The sequence below is a fragment of the Eleutherodactylus coqui genome, chromosome 9 (assembly GCF_035609145.1).
Source record: "Eleutherodactylus coqui strain aEleCoq1 chromosome 9, aEleCoq1.hap1, whole genome shotgun sequence".
Lineage (NCBI taxonomy): Eukaryota > Metazoa > Chordata > Amphibia > Anura > Eleutherodactylidae > Eleutherodactylus > Eleutherodactylus coqui.
Window position 1 is genome coordinate 15,754,075 of NC_089845.1, and position 22,043 is coordinate 15,776,117.

Consider the following 22,043-nt stretch of genomic DNA (forward strand, 5'->3'; position numbering starts at 1 on the left):
TCACATGATGAATTATTTTTGGAAACCGCAGACGTCATGTCCTGTGGACTCTAGAGGAGAGGGACCCATCCAGTTTATCAGCGCACAGTCCCGCATCTCTGATGGGATGGTTGTGCATTAGTGCCTAAGGCATAGGCAGCTCATGCTACCAATGCTGAGCAGTATGTAGAGGTTGTAGAATATATGCGCCATCCAGTCAACGTCTTTCAGGGAAGTCCTTGCCCATTTCCCCAAGGTAATACTAAACCACATACTGTGTCCATTACAACAGCTGAATGGGTGCCGAACTGGAAGTAGAAAATATTTTGAGCTTTATGAAATGAAAAAAACCAGCAAAGATGACACAGGACTAGAATCAGACAAAAATGGGACATTCCTCTCCCAAAACTCCAGCAATTGGTCTCCTCACTTCCCAGAAGAGGGGATGCTAAACAATGGGAGATATGGCCCGGCCTAACTTTTGTGAGATGTAATGCAGCAATCTATTCCTAAATGAGTTAAGTTTTTTTAAGCAGTGGAATATATCTCCCTCCCCCCCCCCCCCCCCCCCCCCGATATGTTGTGTACTGTGGAAAAAAAAAAAAAAGATGGTTATTTGAGATATCCAAATCATTGCTTTTTTTTTAACTCTTATTTACATTTTACACACAAAGTTATACCTATCTACCACAATAATAAGACCGAGAGTGCATTAACATGTAGCAGAGTTGCTGTATATTTTCAGCAGCTAGAAAAATCAACAAACCCACTGAGGAAGTTTCGCAGAAAAAAAACACAACTTCAATTTAAAATTAGGCTGAAGAGGTAAATTCTGCAGCAAACCCGCAACAAAAGATGCAGATTTTGACAGATTTTAGTGCGAATTTACTGCAGATTTTTTTCAGCTCTGGGAAATCAGCTACGTGTGAACGCTACGCCATCCTCTCAGTATCGCCCCCTCCCCCGACCCTCCCATAGTAATAGTATCTCCACTAAATAAGTGCCCTATATATGCCACCCCTCTGTGGCCCCATTTGATACCGTAATAGTGCACCCACTGGCCCATATTGATAAATGGTAAACCCGTGCCCCCAGTGGGCGTCTTTCCTTATCGCCCCGCCGAACATCCGCTTGCAGCAATGTTTTCACAAGATGTCCTGTTCACAGTAATGTCTGCGAGACGTTCCGGGTGCCGTATACAAAGGAAGTCCTGAGTATAGACTGGAATAGGAGTCAGGATTTTCTCTGCATGCCCGTCACAGGCTCAGTACTACTGTCAATCATTCCCAGAGAACAGCTTCTAACAGATGAAACGGAGGCCATTTGGAATTTGAACTCCAAGCTTCCTTCCTTCATATAATGGGAGAAACACTTGCATCCTCATTTATGATTTTATATACCGTATATACCGGCGTATAAGACGACTTTTGAACCCCGAAAAATCTGCTCTGCAGTCGGGGGTCGTCTTATGCGCCGGTAATACAAAAAAAAAAAAAAGTGTAAAAAAAAAAAATTTATTACTCACCTCCCACGGCGTTCTTTCGCGCTCCGGCAGGATGTCGCTCGCTCCGGCAGGCTGTCGCTCGCTCCTCGTCCCCGGCGCAGCATAGCTTTCTGAATGCGGGGCTTGAAATCCCCGCTTCCAGAAAGCTAATACACACGCCGGCAGCCATGACAGCATTGAATGGCTGTGATTGGCTAAAGCACACGTGGCTTCAGCCAATCACACTATTCAATGACATCATTGAATGGCTGTGATTGGCTGAAGGCGCACGTGTTAGCAATCACACCCATTCAATGATGTCATTGAATAGTGTGATTGGCTGAAGCCACGTGTGCTTTAGCCAATCACAGCCATTCAATGATGTCATGGCTGCTGGCGTGTGTATTCGCTTTCTGGAAGCGGGGATTTCAAGCCCCGCATTCAGAAAGCTATGCTGCGCTGGGGACGAGGAGCGAGCGACAGCCTGCCGGAGCGAGCGACATCCTGCCGGAGCGCGACAGAACACCGTGGGAGGTGAGTAATGAATTTATTTTTTTTTCTCCACTGTATACCGGCGTATAAGGTGACAGTTGGGGGGTCGTCTTATACGCCCCGTCGCCTTATACGCCGGTATATACGGTAGATGACACGAGGTATATATTTAAAAAATTAAAACAGACCTTTGGAATCTTTCCCTTACCCTTCCATACAAAGTGTGTAGCAATGAATGTCCAGTCCTGTCTGCTACACAGCAGCAGCGATGAGCCTGGCCACCTTTACCATACTTCAGGCTTTGCCCTCCGAAAGCACGCTGGTAGATCTTCCCCTGCTCGGTTCTGCTAAAAGGCATTCCGTAGTTTTCAAGCTGCCAGAAAAAGGTATATAAACATGTTCTTTAAGTGGTCACTGTACCTTCAACAAACTCTGCATAAAGCTATAGCACAGGCAAATAGAACAAACTAGGGAATAGAACTCATGAGAAAAATGTTTTTTTTCCTCACTTATTAGGCTCCACCCCACAAAATGCTTACTCCTTCTGAATTCACCACTAAATCTGAAAGTCACTGACTGATCAGGTTACAGCAGCCTGAAAAGGCAGGAGAAGCTGAAAGAGAAAGAAGCAGAGCAGCAGATTGTGTTTTATAAGCAAACATAAAGGAGTCTGTGTGATTATGCATGATAATGATAATCTTTATTTGTATAGCACCAACTTATTCAGCAGCGCTTGAGCTTTATTGCCTCAAGTCCAGTGCAACCCAGCAAAGCTTCAAAAAGTAAGACGTACAAAACCACTAAACTGATCTGTGTAAGGGGCAGCCTGCTGAAATCAGTGAGTCTACTCGCAGCTCATAGGATCTGACTACTTCTGTTTAGCCCAGGTTCACACGGACGTATGTTTACCATGTATTACGCAGGCCCTGTATGCCTGTGTGATATGCAGTAACTCGCAACTACATTGCCTTATACTATTCCGATCACATTAGCATGTCAAAATTGCTTAAAATGAAAGCGTAAAAAAAAGAACGCAGCATACTTTATTTGGAGTAGTAATTCTTTTTGGAGTAGAGGCAAGCAGAGGACCCAAGTTAATAGATATAATATTTGACAGTGGGTAACATAACTTTAGACCTAGATATGAGATTTCAGGTTGCATTGAAAGGGAAATTCACTCTGAATAACTGCTTTTAGAAATACATTAATAAACTACATTAATACCCAATATTTGTGATTTATGTATGTTTAAACTGTAATAAGAATCTTTGCTGAATAGGGAGAGGATTGCTCTCACCTTCCTCAAGGAGTTTAGGGGATCAGTTTTGCAGATGAGCATGTCATCTGCAAAAAGGCCAATGGTATGTTGTCCAAGTGGGAAGCCCTTGATCTCGGGAGTACTTCTAAGCAGTCCTGCTAATGGTTCCAAAATTATTATGAAGAAATAGTAGGGACAGAGGGCATCCCTGATGCGTTCCATTAGTTATATGGAAAGCAGTGGATAAGGCCCCATCTACCAGAATCCTGGCTGATGGAGATGAGTAAAGGGCCTCAACTGCCTGTGGGAAATGTTCTCCAATTCCAATTCTCTACAGGGTAGCAAATGCAAACCCCCACAGAGTTTATTGAACGCCTTCTCTGCATGCAGGGCTAGAGGGGAGAAAAGGCACCCAACTGGACCCCATAGCAGCAATCAAATTCCTCCTCGTGCCATCAGCTGCTTGTCTACCTCTGGTAAATCCAAACTGGTCACTATGTATTAAATCTGGCAATATTCTGAGAAGCCTTGCAGCTGAAATTTTTGAGTAAATGTTATTATCTGAATTGGGTAGTGATATCTGTCTATGGTTGGCAGGCTTATCAAAGGGTTTCCCCGCTTTAGGAATAGTTATTATAGTAGCTTACAGCATTTCTCCTGGGAGATTTCCCTTGATCATGGCTTCATTGAATATAGATGTAAGATGTGGGGCCAAAACTGGGAAAATATTTTGCTCTATTCGTTGGTGAACCCGTCTGGAGCTGGAGAGTTAAAATTTTTAAAGGCCTTCTAGGACTTTAAAATACTTCGGCCAGCTATATGGGTTTATCTAGTTATTTTTTTGTTGCCTATATTGGGAAGGCCGATTTAAAAAAAAAAAAGTCATTTATAACAGTTGAATTAGGTTGGGGAGTAGAGGGATCATCTTTTGGGTTGCATAACTTGGCATAAAAGGAATTAAACTCCTCGCTATTTGGTTGGGATGGAATATTGTACACGTGGGGTTATCAGATTTGAGAAGCTATGGAATTTTAGCCTTAACACAACATTGTTTCGCTAGATTAGACATTCATTTTGAAGGCATGCCAAAAGAGGAATAATAGTTAGCCCGCAGGTAGACACGCTTTTTTGCTGTAGTCTTCTACCTGGATTGATCTCAAGGCTCGTCGTAAGTTTCCCCGGGTAACAGTTAGGATGATTTTGCAGGTTTTTTCTTGCTGTTGAATTTTATCTAACAGATCATCAATACACAACTGTTTATTCCTTTTATGCTGGGAGCACAGTTATATCAAAACTCTAATTAAATTGCTTTGTTGGCATTCCACTACACAAAGTTGCTTATTTCTGGGCTAGAGTCAATTATGAAGTATTCTAAGGGCTTCACTTATCACTTCCTGATAATTCGGGGTCTGGAGTAGAGTTACGTTGTTAACAAATCTTAGTAAATCCTTGCGGAATCCCTTACTCAAGTTTCAAATACATGGGTGAATGGTCTGAACAAGTGGTCGCGCCCATTTCTGATGCTAGGATTATTGGAAGGGTCCCCATCTGTCAATTTGAAAGAGGTCGATACGGGAGAATGTTTTGTGGCATGGGAAATAGAAGGTATATTCTTTAGATGAGGAGTTAAGGCACCTAAAAGTGTTGTACAAAGCCTCTTTGTGGAGCCAAGGGAGGAGGTTAGGGGAGGTTCTATTACTTGCGGTAGAATCAACCATTTTATCTGATCTTTTTCAATCACTTTATTTACAAAAGAGATTTCAGCATTATTTGGAGCATAGATGTTTACTAATGTTATTGGGTTTCCATTCAAAGTTCCTACAAAAATAATGTATCTTCCCTTAAGGTCTAATATACTTGTTATGACACCATAAAATTAAGATTTTCCCTAAATGCTATTAGAACTCCTGCCTGTTTTTTTTTTTTTTTTTTTTTTTAAGCACATGACATAAAAATTTGAGGATATTTTTTATTTGTAAATTTCTGGCATGCTGGTGTTGAAGTGGTCTCCTGCAGACAAGGCAGGTCTTCTTTAGAAGCGCATTCGCCTTTCCATATCATAGCACTTTTATAGGGGGAAATTCAGCAATTTTGCATTTTGTGATAACATTTTAAGAAGTGACATGTTTAGGCACAGTCGTCCTCTTCTTTCCTGTGGACGCGCCGCTCCAGCGTGCTCGCGCGGTACAGGTCATATGCGCAGACGAGCTGTCACTTCTCGTGAGCGTGCTGGAGCTGCCATTCTGCGACCAGCCTTTGCCAGAGGAACAAGCAGGAGCGGACAAGCACCATCCGGACCAGCAGACGCCTTCCCCGCAGCAGAGACCAGGTAAGTGAGGGGTGGGGGCTTGACTGTAGGGGGCTAGCTGCTGACTGTTAGGGGCCCAGGGGGTGACATTGGGGGGGGGGGGGGGTTGGGAGACTGTCGGGCCCTCGGGCCCTAGAGAGACTGAGGTAGTCCGGGGATAAGTTCCGGGGCCCTCGGGTAACTGCCGGGGGCGCTGGTGGCACTGTCGGGGGCCTTTGGCTTACCGTAGGGGGACGGCGTGGGGCCCCGGGGCCTACTTTGTGCAAAATGGCAAGAAAGAAACAGCTGGTAGCTAACTCCTCCCTCAGCCGGCCACCTCCCTCCTGCATGTCGTGCCGACCAGCCAATGGGGTGGCTGGAATCGGCATTACATGCAGTAGAGGTCCCCGCCTCCCGCGATGACGTCAGTCACTTCATCATGTGACAGACGTCTCGGGAGCGCGCACGTAGGGCTGCAGCAAGCGCGGTGCACTGTGGGAGAATACCCGCGGTGCACCTTGGGAAAGGACCGGCGCCATCTTAGAAAAAGAATTTTATAAGTTCTTAAAACAGGATCGTGGTGAGTAGAAATACTTTATATAAAAACGCTTTACACGTGTAGTATATGCTGTTTGCTTAGCATGGGGGACTGGGCTGAGAGAAATTTTTCACGTTTGCAGCGGGACAACCCCTTTAAGGAAGATTCCTGTGTGCTGCTTGTGAACTATTGCTCTTTTTTATGGCAATTATCTATCAATGATGTTGCTAGTGATGGTTGGTAAATATACATAAAAATCTGAAAAGGTAGAACACATAAAACAGACAAAGGAGATCATGTATTACCACCCGCATATTTTGGGGGTAAATCAATGAGTTTTGCTTGGCAGCCTCTTATTCAAATCACGTTCAGTTTAAAATCAGCAGCTGCGTGTTGTCTAGAGTAGGGACCAAATACTTCATCTGGAAACTTTAGGTAGCAGGACGTGACCAGCTCCAGGGAGGTTTTTGGGCCACATCGAGTTTGCATCCTGTGCTTCTGAAATAAGGATGTTCATCAATCCAACATTTTTTCATCCTCATCAGTTGTAATGATATGGAGTGCATTGTCTTTTTGAATAAGCAGTTTTGTGGGGAAGGTGGGGGGGGGGAATAGTCCCAACTATATAGGATTCCGGCTGATCTTACGGCTTGAGTAGTGGGTGAGAAGGTTTTCCTGGTTTGGATAGTGATTTGAGACAGATCAGCATATAGGTGTGGACTAGGCAAATTGATAAGCTTGCGGGCAGTGTACATTAAAGCCTCCTTCACACGGGCGACAAAGTCGCGTGATTTTGTAGCATTGCTACAAATCGCATGTATGAGAAGCCCATGGTTTCCTATGGGTTCCTTTACACATAAGATGTTTTGTAGCTTGGTACAAAACACACAAACCTCGCAGGTCCAGCGATATGCCCGCGACCCGCGAGGTTTTGTAGCCCATGTTTCTCTATGGAGCCTTCCTCTCTGGTGCATCGCATCGCACGAAAACGCGGTTTGCATGCGATGCGATGCAACTTTTTTACAGTAGCAGATTCTACAAAGTCGTGTGATTTTGTAGCGTCACATGCGACTTTGTAGCGCTACAAAATCGCGGTATTGCTGTGAGAAAATCGCAGCGATATACGGTGCAGCGATGCGGTGTCGCCCGTGTGAAGGAGGCCTAAAGGTTTCTTTTATCCGGAAGAAGTGAATTCTTGCAATAACAAGCATTCTGTGGAACTGCTTCTGACAGAAATCGCTGTTTGGGCAGTCTATGAGCTCTATCAATTGTACGCTTCTGTTCTGAGCGATTTGGTGCAAGAGTAGCTATAAATTGTTAGAAAGTCTGTTATATTTAATTAGACAATATTTTCAGGAATCCCTCTAATGGTGTCCCTCCTGCTCCTATCTTCCAGATCTGCCATCTTATTTTTTTATTGAGGACACTTCCCTTTCCATTGCGTAATGCGTATCTATGAGACTTATGCGAGATGGTGAGTTTCTCTATTTTATTTGCTATATGGTTGGTGAGCTCTCCTATTTCATGTAGCGAGGAATTGAAGATTGAGGAAAAATTATTTAAAATTGCTTTGCAAGGAACCCCTTAGTGCCGCTATCATGTTCTTAATGAATTCCTCTGTAGCTGGTAGACTGGATGCAGGGACACTTGTTATAGGGTCTTGCTCAGGGAGGGTGTTTTGTTTTTTTTGTGGGGAGAGAGGTGTTGATAGCCTTGGCCTCCGTTTCTCTGGACTTCTGGACAGGCAGGAGGGAGAGGATATAGAGGAAGGAGATTGAGATGCCACATGATGCAGTAGGGTTATCTTTGTGAGGGACCTTTTGCCTGACACTCTCCTCATCTCCAGAAGCACTCTCTGGCTGGACTTTGCAAAGTAGATCACCATCTGCTGTAGTGTTGGCTGCCACAGTAACGGGTTTCTCTGAAGTATTTGAGGTAGGAGGGGGAAAGGGCAAGTGCCCCACCACCATCTTTGTGATTACTGGATTGTGGGTGCATATCTCTCCCACTACCGCACTCACAGCGGTGCCAGCTGTTGCGCCTTGTTGATTCATGTACACGATGGTCATTGTGTTGTCGGTTTGGACACGAACTTGGTGACTCGTGAGCTGCGGTGCAAAATTATGAAGTGACCGGAGAATTGGCAGAAGGGCCAACATATTTATGGGCAGAATTGATTCCTGTTTGGCCCAAGTAATCTGCACTGTGAGATTCTGCAATGTGCCTCTTCAGCCAGAGAGGCTGGCATCAATGGTTAGTAATTGCCCTAGCTGGATCTGTGGGGAGTCCAGCCACCAACGAAGTGAGCGCTGCGTTTGCAAAAAGTACTCCGATTTTCTGATATAAGGAGCTCACAGACTTGTCCCACTTCGAGAGGATTTACTACTGGAGAGTCCAAATGTGAAACTGACTGAACAGAACTGCCTCAAAAGGAAGAGGCCTTCAGTTCCAGCAACCTCATGAAGTGGAGAATGGACACAGGATTCTGTGTTCATAGAGAGCACACCTACTTCTGGAGTTGAAGTAGCTTCCCTGGTGGCATTATATGTGCCTGAACCACGTTGAAGGAGAGGCCCAGAAAAACTACATGTTGGAAAGTGAGAGGGGCGACTTGGGATGGTTAATGATCAATCCAAATCTTGACAATGTCCAGGATGTGGAGACTTTCCAGGTTGGCCGCCCAAGTTAGGGCTTTCATCAGTAGGTCGTCAAGATAGGGAATGGCTGGGGGGCGTGGCCAGCGACCAACATGGAGAGTCGCAAGTGAGAGGAGCTCCCCAGGGGAAGCATAAATCCTGCAAAATCCTGGCTTTATTATTATGATTTAACCACCTAAAACAGACTAAATCCTGCCGTGAGAAACCGGGACAAGTCTTGGACGAGAGAAACCCCCTGAACCTACTATAGGAGACCACGGACCGAGACCGCGCCAACGCCCTGTCCCCTTCCCGCCACTACCAGCGCCCGGGGAAACTGCTGCGGGAAACTGCCTAGTCTACGGACGGGGCCGAGCGATGGAGCAGACCCTCTCTCCTATCCTGCGGAGCGGAACACTTGGCATCGGACTTCGCCTGAGACCTTAGCCTACCTGCCCGAGATGCCCGATTGACCGGAACTCCCCCTTCCTGCCGCTGCCAAGCGATCGCTTACCGGTCCGACTGGACGCTAAGTGTGGAGGACCTCGGGCCTGAGCTGGCCTCGCGACTGGGGGCATCCACTCCTACATCTTGACCCGCAGACCACGTTCCGCCCGGTCTCCCTCCCAGGTTTGGAGCGCCGGACCTTCCTGCAGCCGCTGTGAGGCGGCGCCGCTAGACGATCTAAGTGCGGCCGCGTGAAGTGAAGCAGCTGCTCCTTTATCCCCGGCACAGACTACCTGCCGCGGGCGCCGCCAACGACCGGGGCTTAACTTACCCTCGACAGACCAGCTGCCCTGAACCTTTCTGATCCCGAGGATTAGTAAAGCCCCGGTCGTTGGCGGCGACCCCCCAACACCTGGCTGGAAACTGCTTCCCTGCCCCCTGGTGCGGACTGACCGAGCTTGGGTCCTCAGAAGACCGCGGTCTACCCGACTGAACTGCCCGCTACCCCCCTTCCGTTCCCGCAGAGCAACAACATATCGACTCCGATTGGACACCGGAAGCGGAGCGTATCAGATCCGGAGCCGGCCCCGTGCCTGGGTACCCTACTCCTGCACCTTGGCCTAGCGGCCCCGCGAGCCGCATCTCTCCTAGCTACCCCCCACATATCCAGCGCCGCTGAGACCCTTTGTCGCCGACGCAAGACGGCGCCGCCGGGCGGCCTGGCTGCAGCCGTGAAGAGAGGGATGACCTGCCTATCCTTCCCCGGCGAAGATTACCCACTATAGAAGCCTACGGAGGCTGCGATCTGACCGACTGGGGGCTGAGTGTGGGACAACCTACCGACCGAGAACCGGCCCAGCGGAGCCGGCACCAAAACCGTAAGTGGGGACGGTGGCCGGGAGACGACACCTGGGAGCGGGGTCGGAGGCCGAATCACCTGTTTTAGCCTCCCTGAACTGACCTAGACCCAGAACGAACAAACAAAGGGCCCACGCCACAATACAATCTCCCCCCTGTAACTCTGTTTTAAGCCCGGCCTGTTACAAGGGGACTCACCACAACTTGGCGGCTCTTGAGACGGGCCACCCGAACAGATTTGAGCCCTAAACGGCATCTCCCCACATCCGCAACACAGATCTTTGACACCTTAAACTCCTGTTAACTATTACAAGCCTCGCGGCACCAAGCCCTCTGTGTCTTAAACCAGGGGTTCCCAACTCCAGTCCTCAGGGACCACCAACAGGTCATGTTTTCAGGATATCCTATGGTAATAACACTTGTGGCAATGTCTGAGGCACTGACAATAATTACATCACCTGTGCAATACTATGGAAATCCTGAAAACATGACCTGTTGGCGGTCCCCGAGGACTGGAGTTGGGGAACCCTGTCTTAAACAACTTAAATCCTTACCAGACCGCCATCCGACGCACCAGCCAGATCGTGACAACGCGCCTCTTCGCAACACAGCTGGAACCCGGTGGGAATCCCCCCTTCCACTTGACTTACCCTACAACTCAGATCAATCACCAAAACCCATAAGGAAGTTAGACTCAACGCATAACACATTTGATACCTCGAGAAATTAATAACAACTCGAACGGATCACCTGCCTCCGTTCTTAAGCGATACAGCCAGCCTATAACCAAACGTGTCAACACAGAGACATCAGCACATATCTCACTAACAGCCCCTACTATACAATCACCTATCATGAGTACCCGAGCTAAAGGCAGTACTGCAGCGGAGAAACTAAAGGAGTTCTCCCGGACTGAATCCACCGAACATACACCGCGCTCAGCACGAACAGCCCAAAGACAACGAAATTGAATCGGGGCAAAGCCCAGAGCCAACGATGCGCCAATTACTAGAAGCAATAAACACTTGCAAGTCCTCCCTCACTGGGAAAATAGAAGTTAAATCGGACGTTACTTTATTAAGACAAGACATGCAGAATATACGCGGGAGAATACACAAAATGGAAGATCGAATCTCCAACATGGAAGATACCCTACACCCGCTCCCGGCGGCCATTCAGAAAGCAATGAGACAAGCAGAATTCTGCCAAACAAAAACAGATAATCTGGAAAACAGTTTGCGCCGTAACAACTTGCGCATAATTGGACTCCCAGAAAGGGCCGAAGGCTCTCAACCAGAATCATTTGCAGAAAACTGGCTCAAAACCACGTTAGGAGTAGACACCTTTTCTGCCTCCTTTACGGTCGAAAGAGCCCACCGGGTCCCGACTAAACCTCCGCCACCGGGCGCCCCTCCACGCCCATTCTTGGCAAGAACTCTGAACTGCAAAGATCGCGACGCAGCGCTGCGGCAGGCCAGACTGAAAGGCCCGCTTAAATATAACAACTCGACAATTTCTATATTCCCTGATTTTTCGGCGGACTTACAAAAACAGAGAGCTACCTTTATGGACGTCAAAAGAAAATTTAAAGATAGAGGCATCCCATACTATATGGCGTATCCGGCCCGTCTGCGGATCATCGCAAACGACAAAGCGGTCTTCCTGCACTCTCCTGCTGAAGCCATGGAGTGGCTTCGTATGCATCCCATGTCACCCGATGCTATATAACACCATGCAATAAGTTTAAACAATGTAAATTTTGCAAAGTGTGTCTGGGGCAATAGTCCAGTGACCTACAGTGGATACCACGTGAAGCCAGGTTGAGGAGATACGTCCCTTTCTCTCTCTTACCACTAGTTTCCCCGGCTCGCGGATACATGTTCGGCACCTGCTGCAGCGGAAGCAACCTATAGATTAACCCTGTAAATTAATCTCCTGTAGGCCAATGGAATATTCCCCATTTACAACAACTGCTACACTCAAGTAGTCTGTAGCTTATTTTTTTTTTCAGACACCCGCAATACACTAATGTTAAGCGGAATGTCAACTGTTAGCTGTTTAAGCTGTTATAATGTAGTTGCTGTTAAGTTACTAACAAATCTGTGCTGGCATAACTTCTCTCCCAAAACGGTCAGTGAAACCCTATGCTCTAAACACCCGATTAAGCCACATATCACCACACCTCACAATGACGCTGTCATGTCTTAGCTGGAATGTCCGAGGCCTAGGAACAACTAACAAACGTAGTGCAGTTTTCTCTTATATCAAACAGTTCAGTCCACACATTGTGTGTCTGCAGGAGACTCATCTCACTGCAGACAAAGCTGACCTTCTCAAGAAACCGTGGGTACAGTGGGTATGCCACTCCTTTCATACTTCCTTCTCTAAAGGAGTTTCGCTCCACACACTCGAATTTACTTGCCACTCCACAGGCCAGAACACACTGTCGAGAATAGACTACATTCTATGCTCCCCAACATTGGCACTCTACACATCTGATATAGCGCACTGCCCACGGGGCATCTCGGACCATAGCCCGATACTAAGAACACTAAAATTTCCAAACACAAAGATCACCCCTGCCTGGAAAATACACCCAGTCTGGCTCAAACTCCTTAAGGCAAATGATCAAACACCAATCCATATATCAATGTTCCTGGACGCCCATGATGGCAACACTCCCTATGCCCTGAAGTGGGACACCTTTAAGGCATACCTCAGAGGATGTCTTAAATCCACCATATCCTATATTTAAAAAAATCAACCTCCCAAATTGACAAAACTCGAGTCCCAAATATTGGAAGCAAAAAAAAAATATACATTTCTAACCCCACCGATTCTAGTAGAGCAAATTGACTCGGCCTCACCCTCCTTTACAAGCAACAAATATACGTCAAAACCAAACATAAATTTTTTACAAAACAGCATTACTTTAACTAGGCAACCAATCTAGCCATTTATTGCCAAATCTTATCAAAAGAGAAAACCAAGCCAACACAATCCTGAAAATAAATTCACAGGGCATAGAACTCACCGATGCGCAATCTATAACAACCTGCTTTAGGGAATATTATGCAAACCTCTATAATTCCTCCACAAACAAAACTTCCCCTGACGTTCTTAACTACTTACAAGACTTGACGTTCCCAACACTCTCCGAGGAACAAGTGGAATATCTAGATGCCCCAATTACTCAGGAAGAAATTCAACAAACTATTAAAAGATATGGCACTCAATAAATCCCCCGGTCCCGATGGCCTCCCAATAGAAATCTACCGGAAATACTAATAACCCCACTTTTACACGAAACCCTACATCATGCCTCGTTGGAAAAATCCCTTCCTCCCTCCCGGTATAAAGCGACCATCATAGTCATTCTAAAACCCGACAAAGACCCAACAGATTGTAATTCTTATCGCCCTATCTCACTAGTGAACGTAGACTATAAAATCCTAACAAAAATTCTAGCCACCAGATTAAACCAAGTAATCCTATCCATAATACACTCTGACCAGACCGGCTTTATGTCGGGGAAGTCCACCACGATCAATATTCACAGAGTTCAGCCAGCCATTCAACTAGGCAGACAGCATGATATGCCCTGGGCCCTTGTATCGTTAGATATGAAAAAGGCTTTTGATTCCCTGGAATGGAATTTCCTGGAGGCCTGCTTAACCCGCTTCGGATTCGGCCCCAAATTTAAGCAATGGATCAATACTATATACAAAGCCCCGAAGGCCAACGTAGTAGTAAATGGCGTTCCCTCGGCAGATTTCCCGCTCTCAAAAGGCACCCGCCAGGGATGCCCTCTATCCACAGCTCTGTTCGCTATAGCCATAGAAGCCTTAGCGATCCGCCTGAGATCCTCTACTAACGTCCTGGGCATCAAATTGGGAACACTTGAAAGTAAGGTAGGTCTATACGCAGACGATACTATACTCTTCCTGTCAGACCCCGATATCTCCTTTTCCAAGGCTATGAACCGCATAGACAATTTCTCTCAATTTTCCGGACTACACGTAAATTGGACTAAATCCACAATTCTATACACTGAACTCAATCCCCAAAACGACCCTTGGGTATCTAAATACGATCTGGCTGTAGTCACTAAATTTAAGTATCTGGGAATAATTATGTCTAGGGACTACCACAATGCCATAAACGACAATATCGTACCCCTACAGGAAAACCTTAGACACAAACTCAGGAAATGGACTAAACTACCATTATCAGTGGCCGGCCGTATAAATTTGGTGAAGATGGCGATCCAACCTAAATGCTTATATTATATATATATACGTACACACATACATACACACATACATATACACATACATACATATACACACACTACAACACATGCCACTCCAGGTCCCAAAACGTTTCTTACAAGCCTTCAACTCTCTCATTACATCATTCATATGGAACTCCACCCGATCCAAATTGAGCCTTTCGTCACTGCAAAGACCTAAAGACCAAGCAGGAATGGCTCTACCAGGCCTCCGGTTATATTACCTAGCAGGACAGTTATGAAATATCCAGTCGTGGTTTTTAAACCAAGAAATGCCCACTGCAGATCAATATTTGGCAATGCAAGTAACAGGTAATAATCTATTAAACTACTTAGGCCTCATGTCCACGGGGAAAATCAGATCCGCTGCAGATTCTACATGTAGAATCTGCAGCGGGTCCCTCCTGCCCCGCGGACATGAGCGCCGAAAATAGCAATTTAAAAACATTTACCTATCCGGCGCGGGCGGGGAATGTCAGCTGTTCCTCACGGCCGGATCTTCATTTTCGGCCGGCGGATGAATTCCTGACGCCGGCGGCACGTCGCCGGCACGTCGTCGACGTGCCGCGCGCATGCGCCGGGCACATCCGCCGAGCTGAAGCAAGGAAGATGCGGCCGTGAGGAACAGCTGACATTCCCCGCCCGCGCCGGATAGGTAAATACTTTAAATTCCTATTTTAGGTCTCCCGCGGATCCGGACGGCTTCCATAGGCTTCAATAGAAGCCCGCGGGAGCCGTCCCCGCGGGAGACCCGCACGTAAATGGAGCATGGTCCAGATTTTTCCATGCTCCATTTTTTTTAAAATCCCTTTTATTGACGATCCGCGGGTATTTATCTACCCGCGGGTGGTCAATGCATCCCTATGGGATGCGGATCCGCATGCGGGAGATCCGCTGCGGATCTTAAATCATATTTTGCCCGTGGACATGAGCCCTTAGAATTCCCAGACTGCACAAATTCATCAGAAACCCTACCACTACACAGACTGGCGCTTAGCATATGGAGAGAAGTTAAATCACTTCAGAGATACCGAGATGTGATACCAGACCTAACTCTGGGATAATCCTGGCCTAACAGCCTTACACTCCGTTCCAGATATCTCATATTGGATCAATCTCCGAGTTCTTACACTGGGAGACATATATAATGATGGAACGTTCCATACGTTTGCCCGGCTATGCGAGAAACTTCAATCCCCACATTTGCAACTATTTAGGTTCTTCCAGCTTTAGTGAAGGACGATTTAAAGTGTTGTGGCCATAAACACCAGAAGGGCCTCGGCTTAAAGGAGGGCTTTTGCCTTTGATCTTGCGATGCCGTTTTACCATCTGGAGCGGCGTAAGGAACTAAATTGAGACCTTTCTCAGTGTGGTTCTTGCAAATAAGCCTCTTCTATGAAGGTGGGAACTTTTTTCCACCAGTGGAAACAGTGATGATCTCATCCAGTTTGGCACTTAAAAGCCTTGCGCCAAGCAATGGGAGGTTTGTTAAAGACCTTTTAGAGGAGACATCTGTGTCACTGGATTTTAGTCGCAATGTGCAGCTACTGAACTTGACGATGTGCGAGCTAAGAGCCTGGCCACATCCAGGGAAGCTTCACAAATAAAAACTTACCTGCCTGGCCTATCGTATGTGCAGTAGCTGCCAATTCTTACGCCGAAGAATCGGAAACGGATACCTCTATGAACCTGCTTGCCCAATTCAGCGGTAACTTTGCTGACCAAGGTCGAAACGAAAACTGTCCTGACAGCCAAACTCACTGCCTCAATGGGAGGTTTTGGCTAGGGATTCAATCGTGCTTTCATGCACGTCTTGAAACAAGGAAAAGCTCCACCATAGGAAGGGTATGTTTTGCCAAACTGGATACTGCTGGGTCGACTACAGGTAAATCCGACCATTTTGTCACCATTTCCTCAGGAAAGGGATACACAAGGCCAAGCACTTAGGCATAATCAAGTGTTTTTTCAGGAATATTCCATTCCCTGGGTAACACATAGCGATTGGGAAAGTTTTTCAGAAAACTCCTTTCTGAAGAAAAAGGTCTCTGAAGACATAATTGGTATCTGATCTGATACCTGCAGGGTATGCGTTACTGGCACTAATAGGCTATCTACCATAGTGGTGAGTTTGGAAGCTTGTTCCTTGTCCAGATTGGAATCAGAGGGAGACTCAGACAGTTCACCCTCTGAGTGACTACTGTGTCTGGGGAAAACTACAGAGCACACTCCAGGAAGCGCTGCAGAAAAGGACGATCAAGGGGACCCGGATGAAGGCCTTGAGCAAGAAGGCCTAAATCTCTTGCTAAGTCCAGCATGTAAGGTGCCCTGCAAAATGGAGTAGTCACTGTCAGACACTTCAACCAGGTGGACTGGACATACTGTCCAACCTGTCGAGTATTTCCATGGATTCCCGAGTAAGGTCTTAAACCAATGACAAGGAGCGTACCCATTCCAGTTCAAAGATCTGAGAGGGCTGAGCAGGAAGGGTGCGATAATAGGATCTACGCAAAGATATACTTGAAAAAGACTTCATGCAGAGTTGAAATGTTGCTGCCCCATTTTTTATGGATTGAATAAAGCCAATATTTTTTGGATCATCGGTGGTGCTGCTCCTCTATGCCATCTTTGAATTATAGGATCTACGGGCACCTGCTACATTGAGCTACAGTTAGAACAGAACAGCTCCAACTTTGCACATGTGAATTTAGTTTTACAGTGAGCGTACGTAAAGTATGTGGCTCTCTAATTGACCCATCTCGAGTCCTACACCCTGGTTTCAGACATGGTGCCAAAACAGCAATTACAGACAGTGATGGTACTGCCAGCACAGAGAAGGACACTGTTACCTTAACCGGAGCAGTTTTATGGCATCCAAGGAGGAAGAAAAGGCGTTCTGGTAGAGGCAAGGGCAAAGGATCCTTTAGCAGCTGGGATATCCCACCCCACCAAACCCTCTGGCTGACCCCTCAAATTATATGAGAAGAGAAGAGTGTAAACAGAACACTGCTGTGGCTCTCTGGTGTTAGCCCTGGGCCAATTCTCACCCCTGCTCGTGCCTAAGAAACAATGGAACAGGGGCTCACGTGCGATCACGGCAATACGCACACTGGGAAATCGTGGGAGTCTTTGAGAGGTAATCATGCTTACCCATCTCAACGGATGGCCCCACAAATCCAGCGTCTACAGACGGCATGCTCCACAGTTCCAGCAGTGCCTTCCCCCAGAGCTTGCCCTTCTTCAGTGAGGAAGAGAACAACACTATGGCGGGCAGGCCACCTTCAAGTTAAAGGGGTTGTCCCGCGGCAGCAAGTGGGGTCATACACTTCTGTATGGCCATAATAATGCACTTTGTAATGTACATTGTGCATTAATTATGAGCCATACAGAAGTTATAAAAAGTTTTTCACTTACCTGCTCCGCTGCTGGCGTCCTCGTCTCCATGGAGCCCGCCTAATTTTCGCCGTCTAAAATGGTCGAATGGCCAAATTAGACGCGCTTGCGCAGTCCGGGTCTTCTGCTTTCTTCAATGGGGCTCCGTGTAGCTCCGTGTAGCTCCGCCCCGTCACGTGCCGATTCCAGCCAATCAGGAGGCTGGAATCGGCAATGGACCGCACAGAAGAGCTGCGGTCCACGGAGGAAGAGGATCCCGGCGGCCATCTTCAGCCGGTAAGTATAGAAGTCACCGGAGCGCGGGGATTAAGGCAAGCTCTGAGCGGTTTTTTTTTTAAGTCCCTGCATCGGGGTTGTCTCGCGCCGAACGTGGGGGGGGGGGGGGGGTTGAAAAAAAAAAACCCGTTTTGGCGCGGGACAACCCCTTTAATGCTTAAAAGTTGTGCCTCCTTTTCTGCTGAGGTCAGGGCACACAGAAAGGTGGTTAAGGCTTCGGTTCCCCCTCCTCGGTGGAGTAACAGGGAGAGTCCTGCCTCCCTATATTCCCTGGGCCCAAAACGGTATTCAAAGCCAGATGACAAAGAGGTCTCCTACAGACACTAAACCAACTGGTTAGCTTGGTGCTGCACCCGATTAAGCCACATATCACCACACCTCACAATGACGCTGTCATGTCTTAGCTGGAATGTCCGAGGCCTAGGAACAACTAACAAACGTAGTGCAGTTTTCTCTTATATCAAACAGTTCAGTCCACACATTGTGTGTCTGCAGGAGACTCATCTCACTGCAGACAAAGCTGACCTTCTCAAGAAACCGTGGGTACAGTGGGTATGCCACTCCTTTCATACTTCCTTCTCTAAAGGAGTTTCGCTCCACACACTCGAATTTACTTGCCACTCCACAGGCCAGAACACACTGTCGAGAATAGACTACATTCTATGCTCCCCAACATTGGCACTCTACACATCTGATATAGCGCACTGCCCACGGGGCATCTCGGACCATAGCCCGATACTAAGAACACTAAAATTTCCAAACACAAAGATCACCCCTGCCTGGAAAATACACCCAGTCTGGCTCAAACTCCTTAAGGCAAATGATCAAACACCAATCCATATATCAATGTTCCTGGACGCCCATGATGGCAACACTCCCTATGCCCTGAAGTGGGACACCTTTAAGGCATACCTCAGAGGATGTCTTAAATCCACCATATCCTATATTTAAAAAAATCAACCTCCCAAATTGACAAAACTCGAGTCCCAAATATTGGAAGCAAAAAAAAAATATACATTTCTAACCCCACCGATTCTAGTAGAGCAAATTGACTCGGCCTCACCCTCCTTTACAAGCAACAAATATACGTCAAAACCAAACATAAATTTTTTACAAAACAGCATTACTTTAACTAGGCAACCAATCTAGCCATTTATTGCCAAATCTTATCAAAAGAGAAAACCAAGCCAACACAATCCTGAAAATAAATTCACAGGGCATAGAACTCACCGATGCGCAATCTATAACAACCTGCTTTAGGGAATATTATGCAAACCTCTATAATTCCTCCACAAACAAAACTTCCCCTGACGTTCTTAACTACTTACAAGACTTGACGTTCCCAACACTCTCCGAGGAACAAGTGGAATATCTAGATGCCCCAATTACTCAGGAAGAAATTCAACAAACTATTAAAAGATATGGCACTCAATAAATCCCCCGGTCCCGATGGCCTCCCAATAGAAATCTACCGGAAATACTAATAACCCCACTTTTACACGAAACCCTACATCATGCCTCGTTGGAAAAATCCCTTCCTCCCTCCCGGTATAAAGCGACCATCATAGTCATTCTAAAACCCGACAAAGACCCAACAGATTGTAATTCTTATCGCCCTATCTCACTAGTGAACGTAGACTATAAAATCCTAACAAAAATTCTAGCCACCAGATTAAACCAAGTAATCCTATCCATAATACACTCTGACCAGACCGGCTTTATGTCGGGGAAGTCCACCACGATCAATATTCACAGAGTTCAGCCAGCCATTCAACTAGGCAGACAGCATGATATGCCCTGGGCCCTTGTATCGTTAGATATGAAAAAGGCTTTTGATTCCCTGGAATGGAATTTCCTGGAGGCCTGCTTAACCCGCTTCGGATTCGGCCCCAAATTTAAGCAATGGATCAATACTATATACAAAGCCCCGAAGGCCAACGTAGTAGTAAATGGCGTTCCCTCGGCAGATTTCCCGCTCTCAAAAGGCACCCGCCAGGGATGCCCTCTATCCACAGCTCTGTTCGCTATAGCCATAGAAGCCTTAGCGATCCGCCTGAGATCCTCTACTAACGTCCTGGGCATCAAATTGGGAACACTTGAAAGTAAGGTAGGTCTATACGCAGACGATACTATACTCTTCCTGTCAGACCCCGATATCTCCTTTTCCAAGGCTATGAACCGCATAGACAATTTCTCTCAATTTTCCGGACTACACGTAAATTGGACTAAATCCACAATTCTATACACTGAACTCAATCCCCAAAACGACCCTTGGGTATCTAAATACGATCTGGCTGTAGTCACTAAATTTAAGTATCTGGGAATAATTATGTCTAGGGACTACCACAATGCCATAAACGACAATATCGTACCCCTACAGGAAAACCTTAGACACAAACTCAGGAAATGGACTAAACTACCATTATCAGTGGCCGGCCGTATAAATTTGGTGAAGATGGCGATCCAACCTAAATGCTTATATTATATATATATACGTACACACATACATACACACATACATATACACATACATACATATACACACACTACAACACATGCCACTCCAGGTCCCAAAACGTTTCTTACAAGCCTTCAACTCTCTCATTACATCATTCATATGGAACTCCACCCGATCCAAATTGAGCCTTTCGTCACTGCAAAGACCTAAAGACCAAGCAGGAATGGCTCTACCAGGCCTCCGGTTATATTACCTAGCAGGACAGTTATGAAATATCCAGTCGTGGTTTTTAAACCAAGAAATGCCCACTGCAGATCAATATTTGGCAATGCAAGTAACAGGTAATAATCTATTAAACTACTTAGGCCTCATGTCCACGGGGAAAATCAGATCCGCTGCAGATTCTACATGTAGAATCTGCAGCGGGTCCCTCCTGCCCCGCGGACATGAGCGCCGAAAATAGCAATTTAAAAACATTTACCTATCCGGCGCGGGCGGGGAATGTCAGCTGTTCCTCACGGCCGGATCTTCATTTTCGGCCGGCGGATGAATTCCTGACGCCGGCGGCACGTCGCCGGCACGTCGACGACGTGCCGCGCGCATGCGCCGGGCACATCCGCCGAGCTGAAGCAAGGAAGATGCGGCCGTGAGGAACAGCTGACATTCCCCGCCCGCGCCGGATAGGTAAATACTTTAAATTCCTATTTTAGGTCTCCCGCGGATCCGGACGGCTTCCATAGGCTTCAATAGAAGCCCGCGGGAGCCGTCCCCGCGGGAGACCCGCACGTAAATGGAGCATGGTCCAGATTTTTCCATGCTCCATTTTTTTTAAAATCCCTTTTATTGACGATCCGCGGGTATTTATCTACCCGCGGGTGGTCAATGCATCCCTATGGGATGCGGATCCGCATGCGGGAGATCCGCTGCGGATCTTAAATCATATTTTGCCCGTGGACATGAGCCCTTAGAATTCCCAGACTGCACAAATTCATCAGAAACCCTACCACTACACAGACTGGCGCTTAGCATATGGAGAGAAGTTAAATCACTTCAGAGATACCGAGATGTGATACCAGACCTAACTCTGGGATAATCCTGGCCTAACAGCCTTACACTCCGTTCCAGATATCTCATATTGGATCAATCTCCGAGTTCTTACACTGGGAGACATATATAATGATGGAACGTTCCATACGTTTGCCCGGCTATGCGAGAAACTTCAATCCCCACATTTGCAACTATTTAGGTTCTTCCAGCTTTAGTGAAGGACGATTTAAAGTGTTGTGGCCATAAACACCAGAAGGGCCTCGGCTTAAAGGAGGGCTTTTGCCTTTGATCTTGCGATGCCGTTTTACCATCTGGAGCGGCGTAAGGAACTAAATTGAGACCTTTCTCAGTGTGGTTCTTGCAAATAAGCCTCTTCTATGAAGGTGGGAACTTTTTTCCACCAGTGGAAACAGTGATGATCTCATCCAGTTTGGCACTTAAAAGCCTTGCGCCAAGCAATGGGAGGTTTGTTAAAGACCTTTTAGAGGAGACATCTGTGTCACTGGATTTTAGTCGCAATGTGCAGCTACTGAACTTGACGATGTGCGAGCTAAGAGCCTGGCCACATCCAGGGAAGCTTCACAAATAAAAACTTACCTGCCT

General features: G+C 46.8%; 1 protein-coding gene across 2 annotated transcripts in view; it reads right to left on the bottom strand.

Annotated features, from left to right (window-relative positions):
* The window catches only part of LOC136578939 (succinate dehydrogenase [ubiquinone] flavoprotein subunit, mitochondrial), a 124,660-nt gene that overhangs the window by 80,784 nt on the left and 21,833 nt on the right, over nt 1–22,043 (bottom strand). For both annotated transcript variants that reach the window (XM_066579148.1, XM_066579149.1), the window contains one exon: nt 2,163–2,327. In XM_066579148.1, coding sequence (XP_066435245.1) covers nt 2,163–2,327 — 165 coding nt within the window. The remainder of the gene's footprint in view (nt 1–2,162; nt 2,328–22,043) is intronic.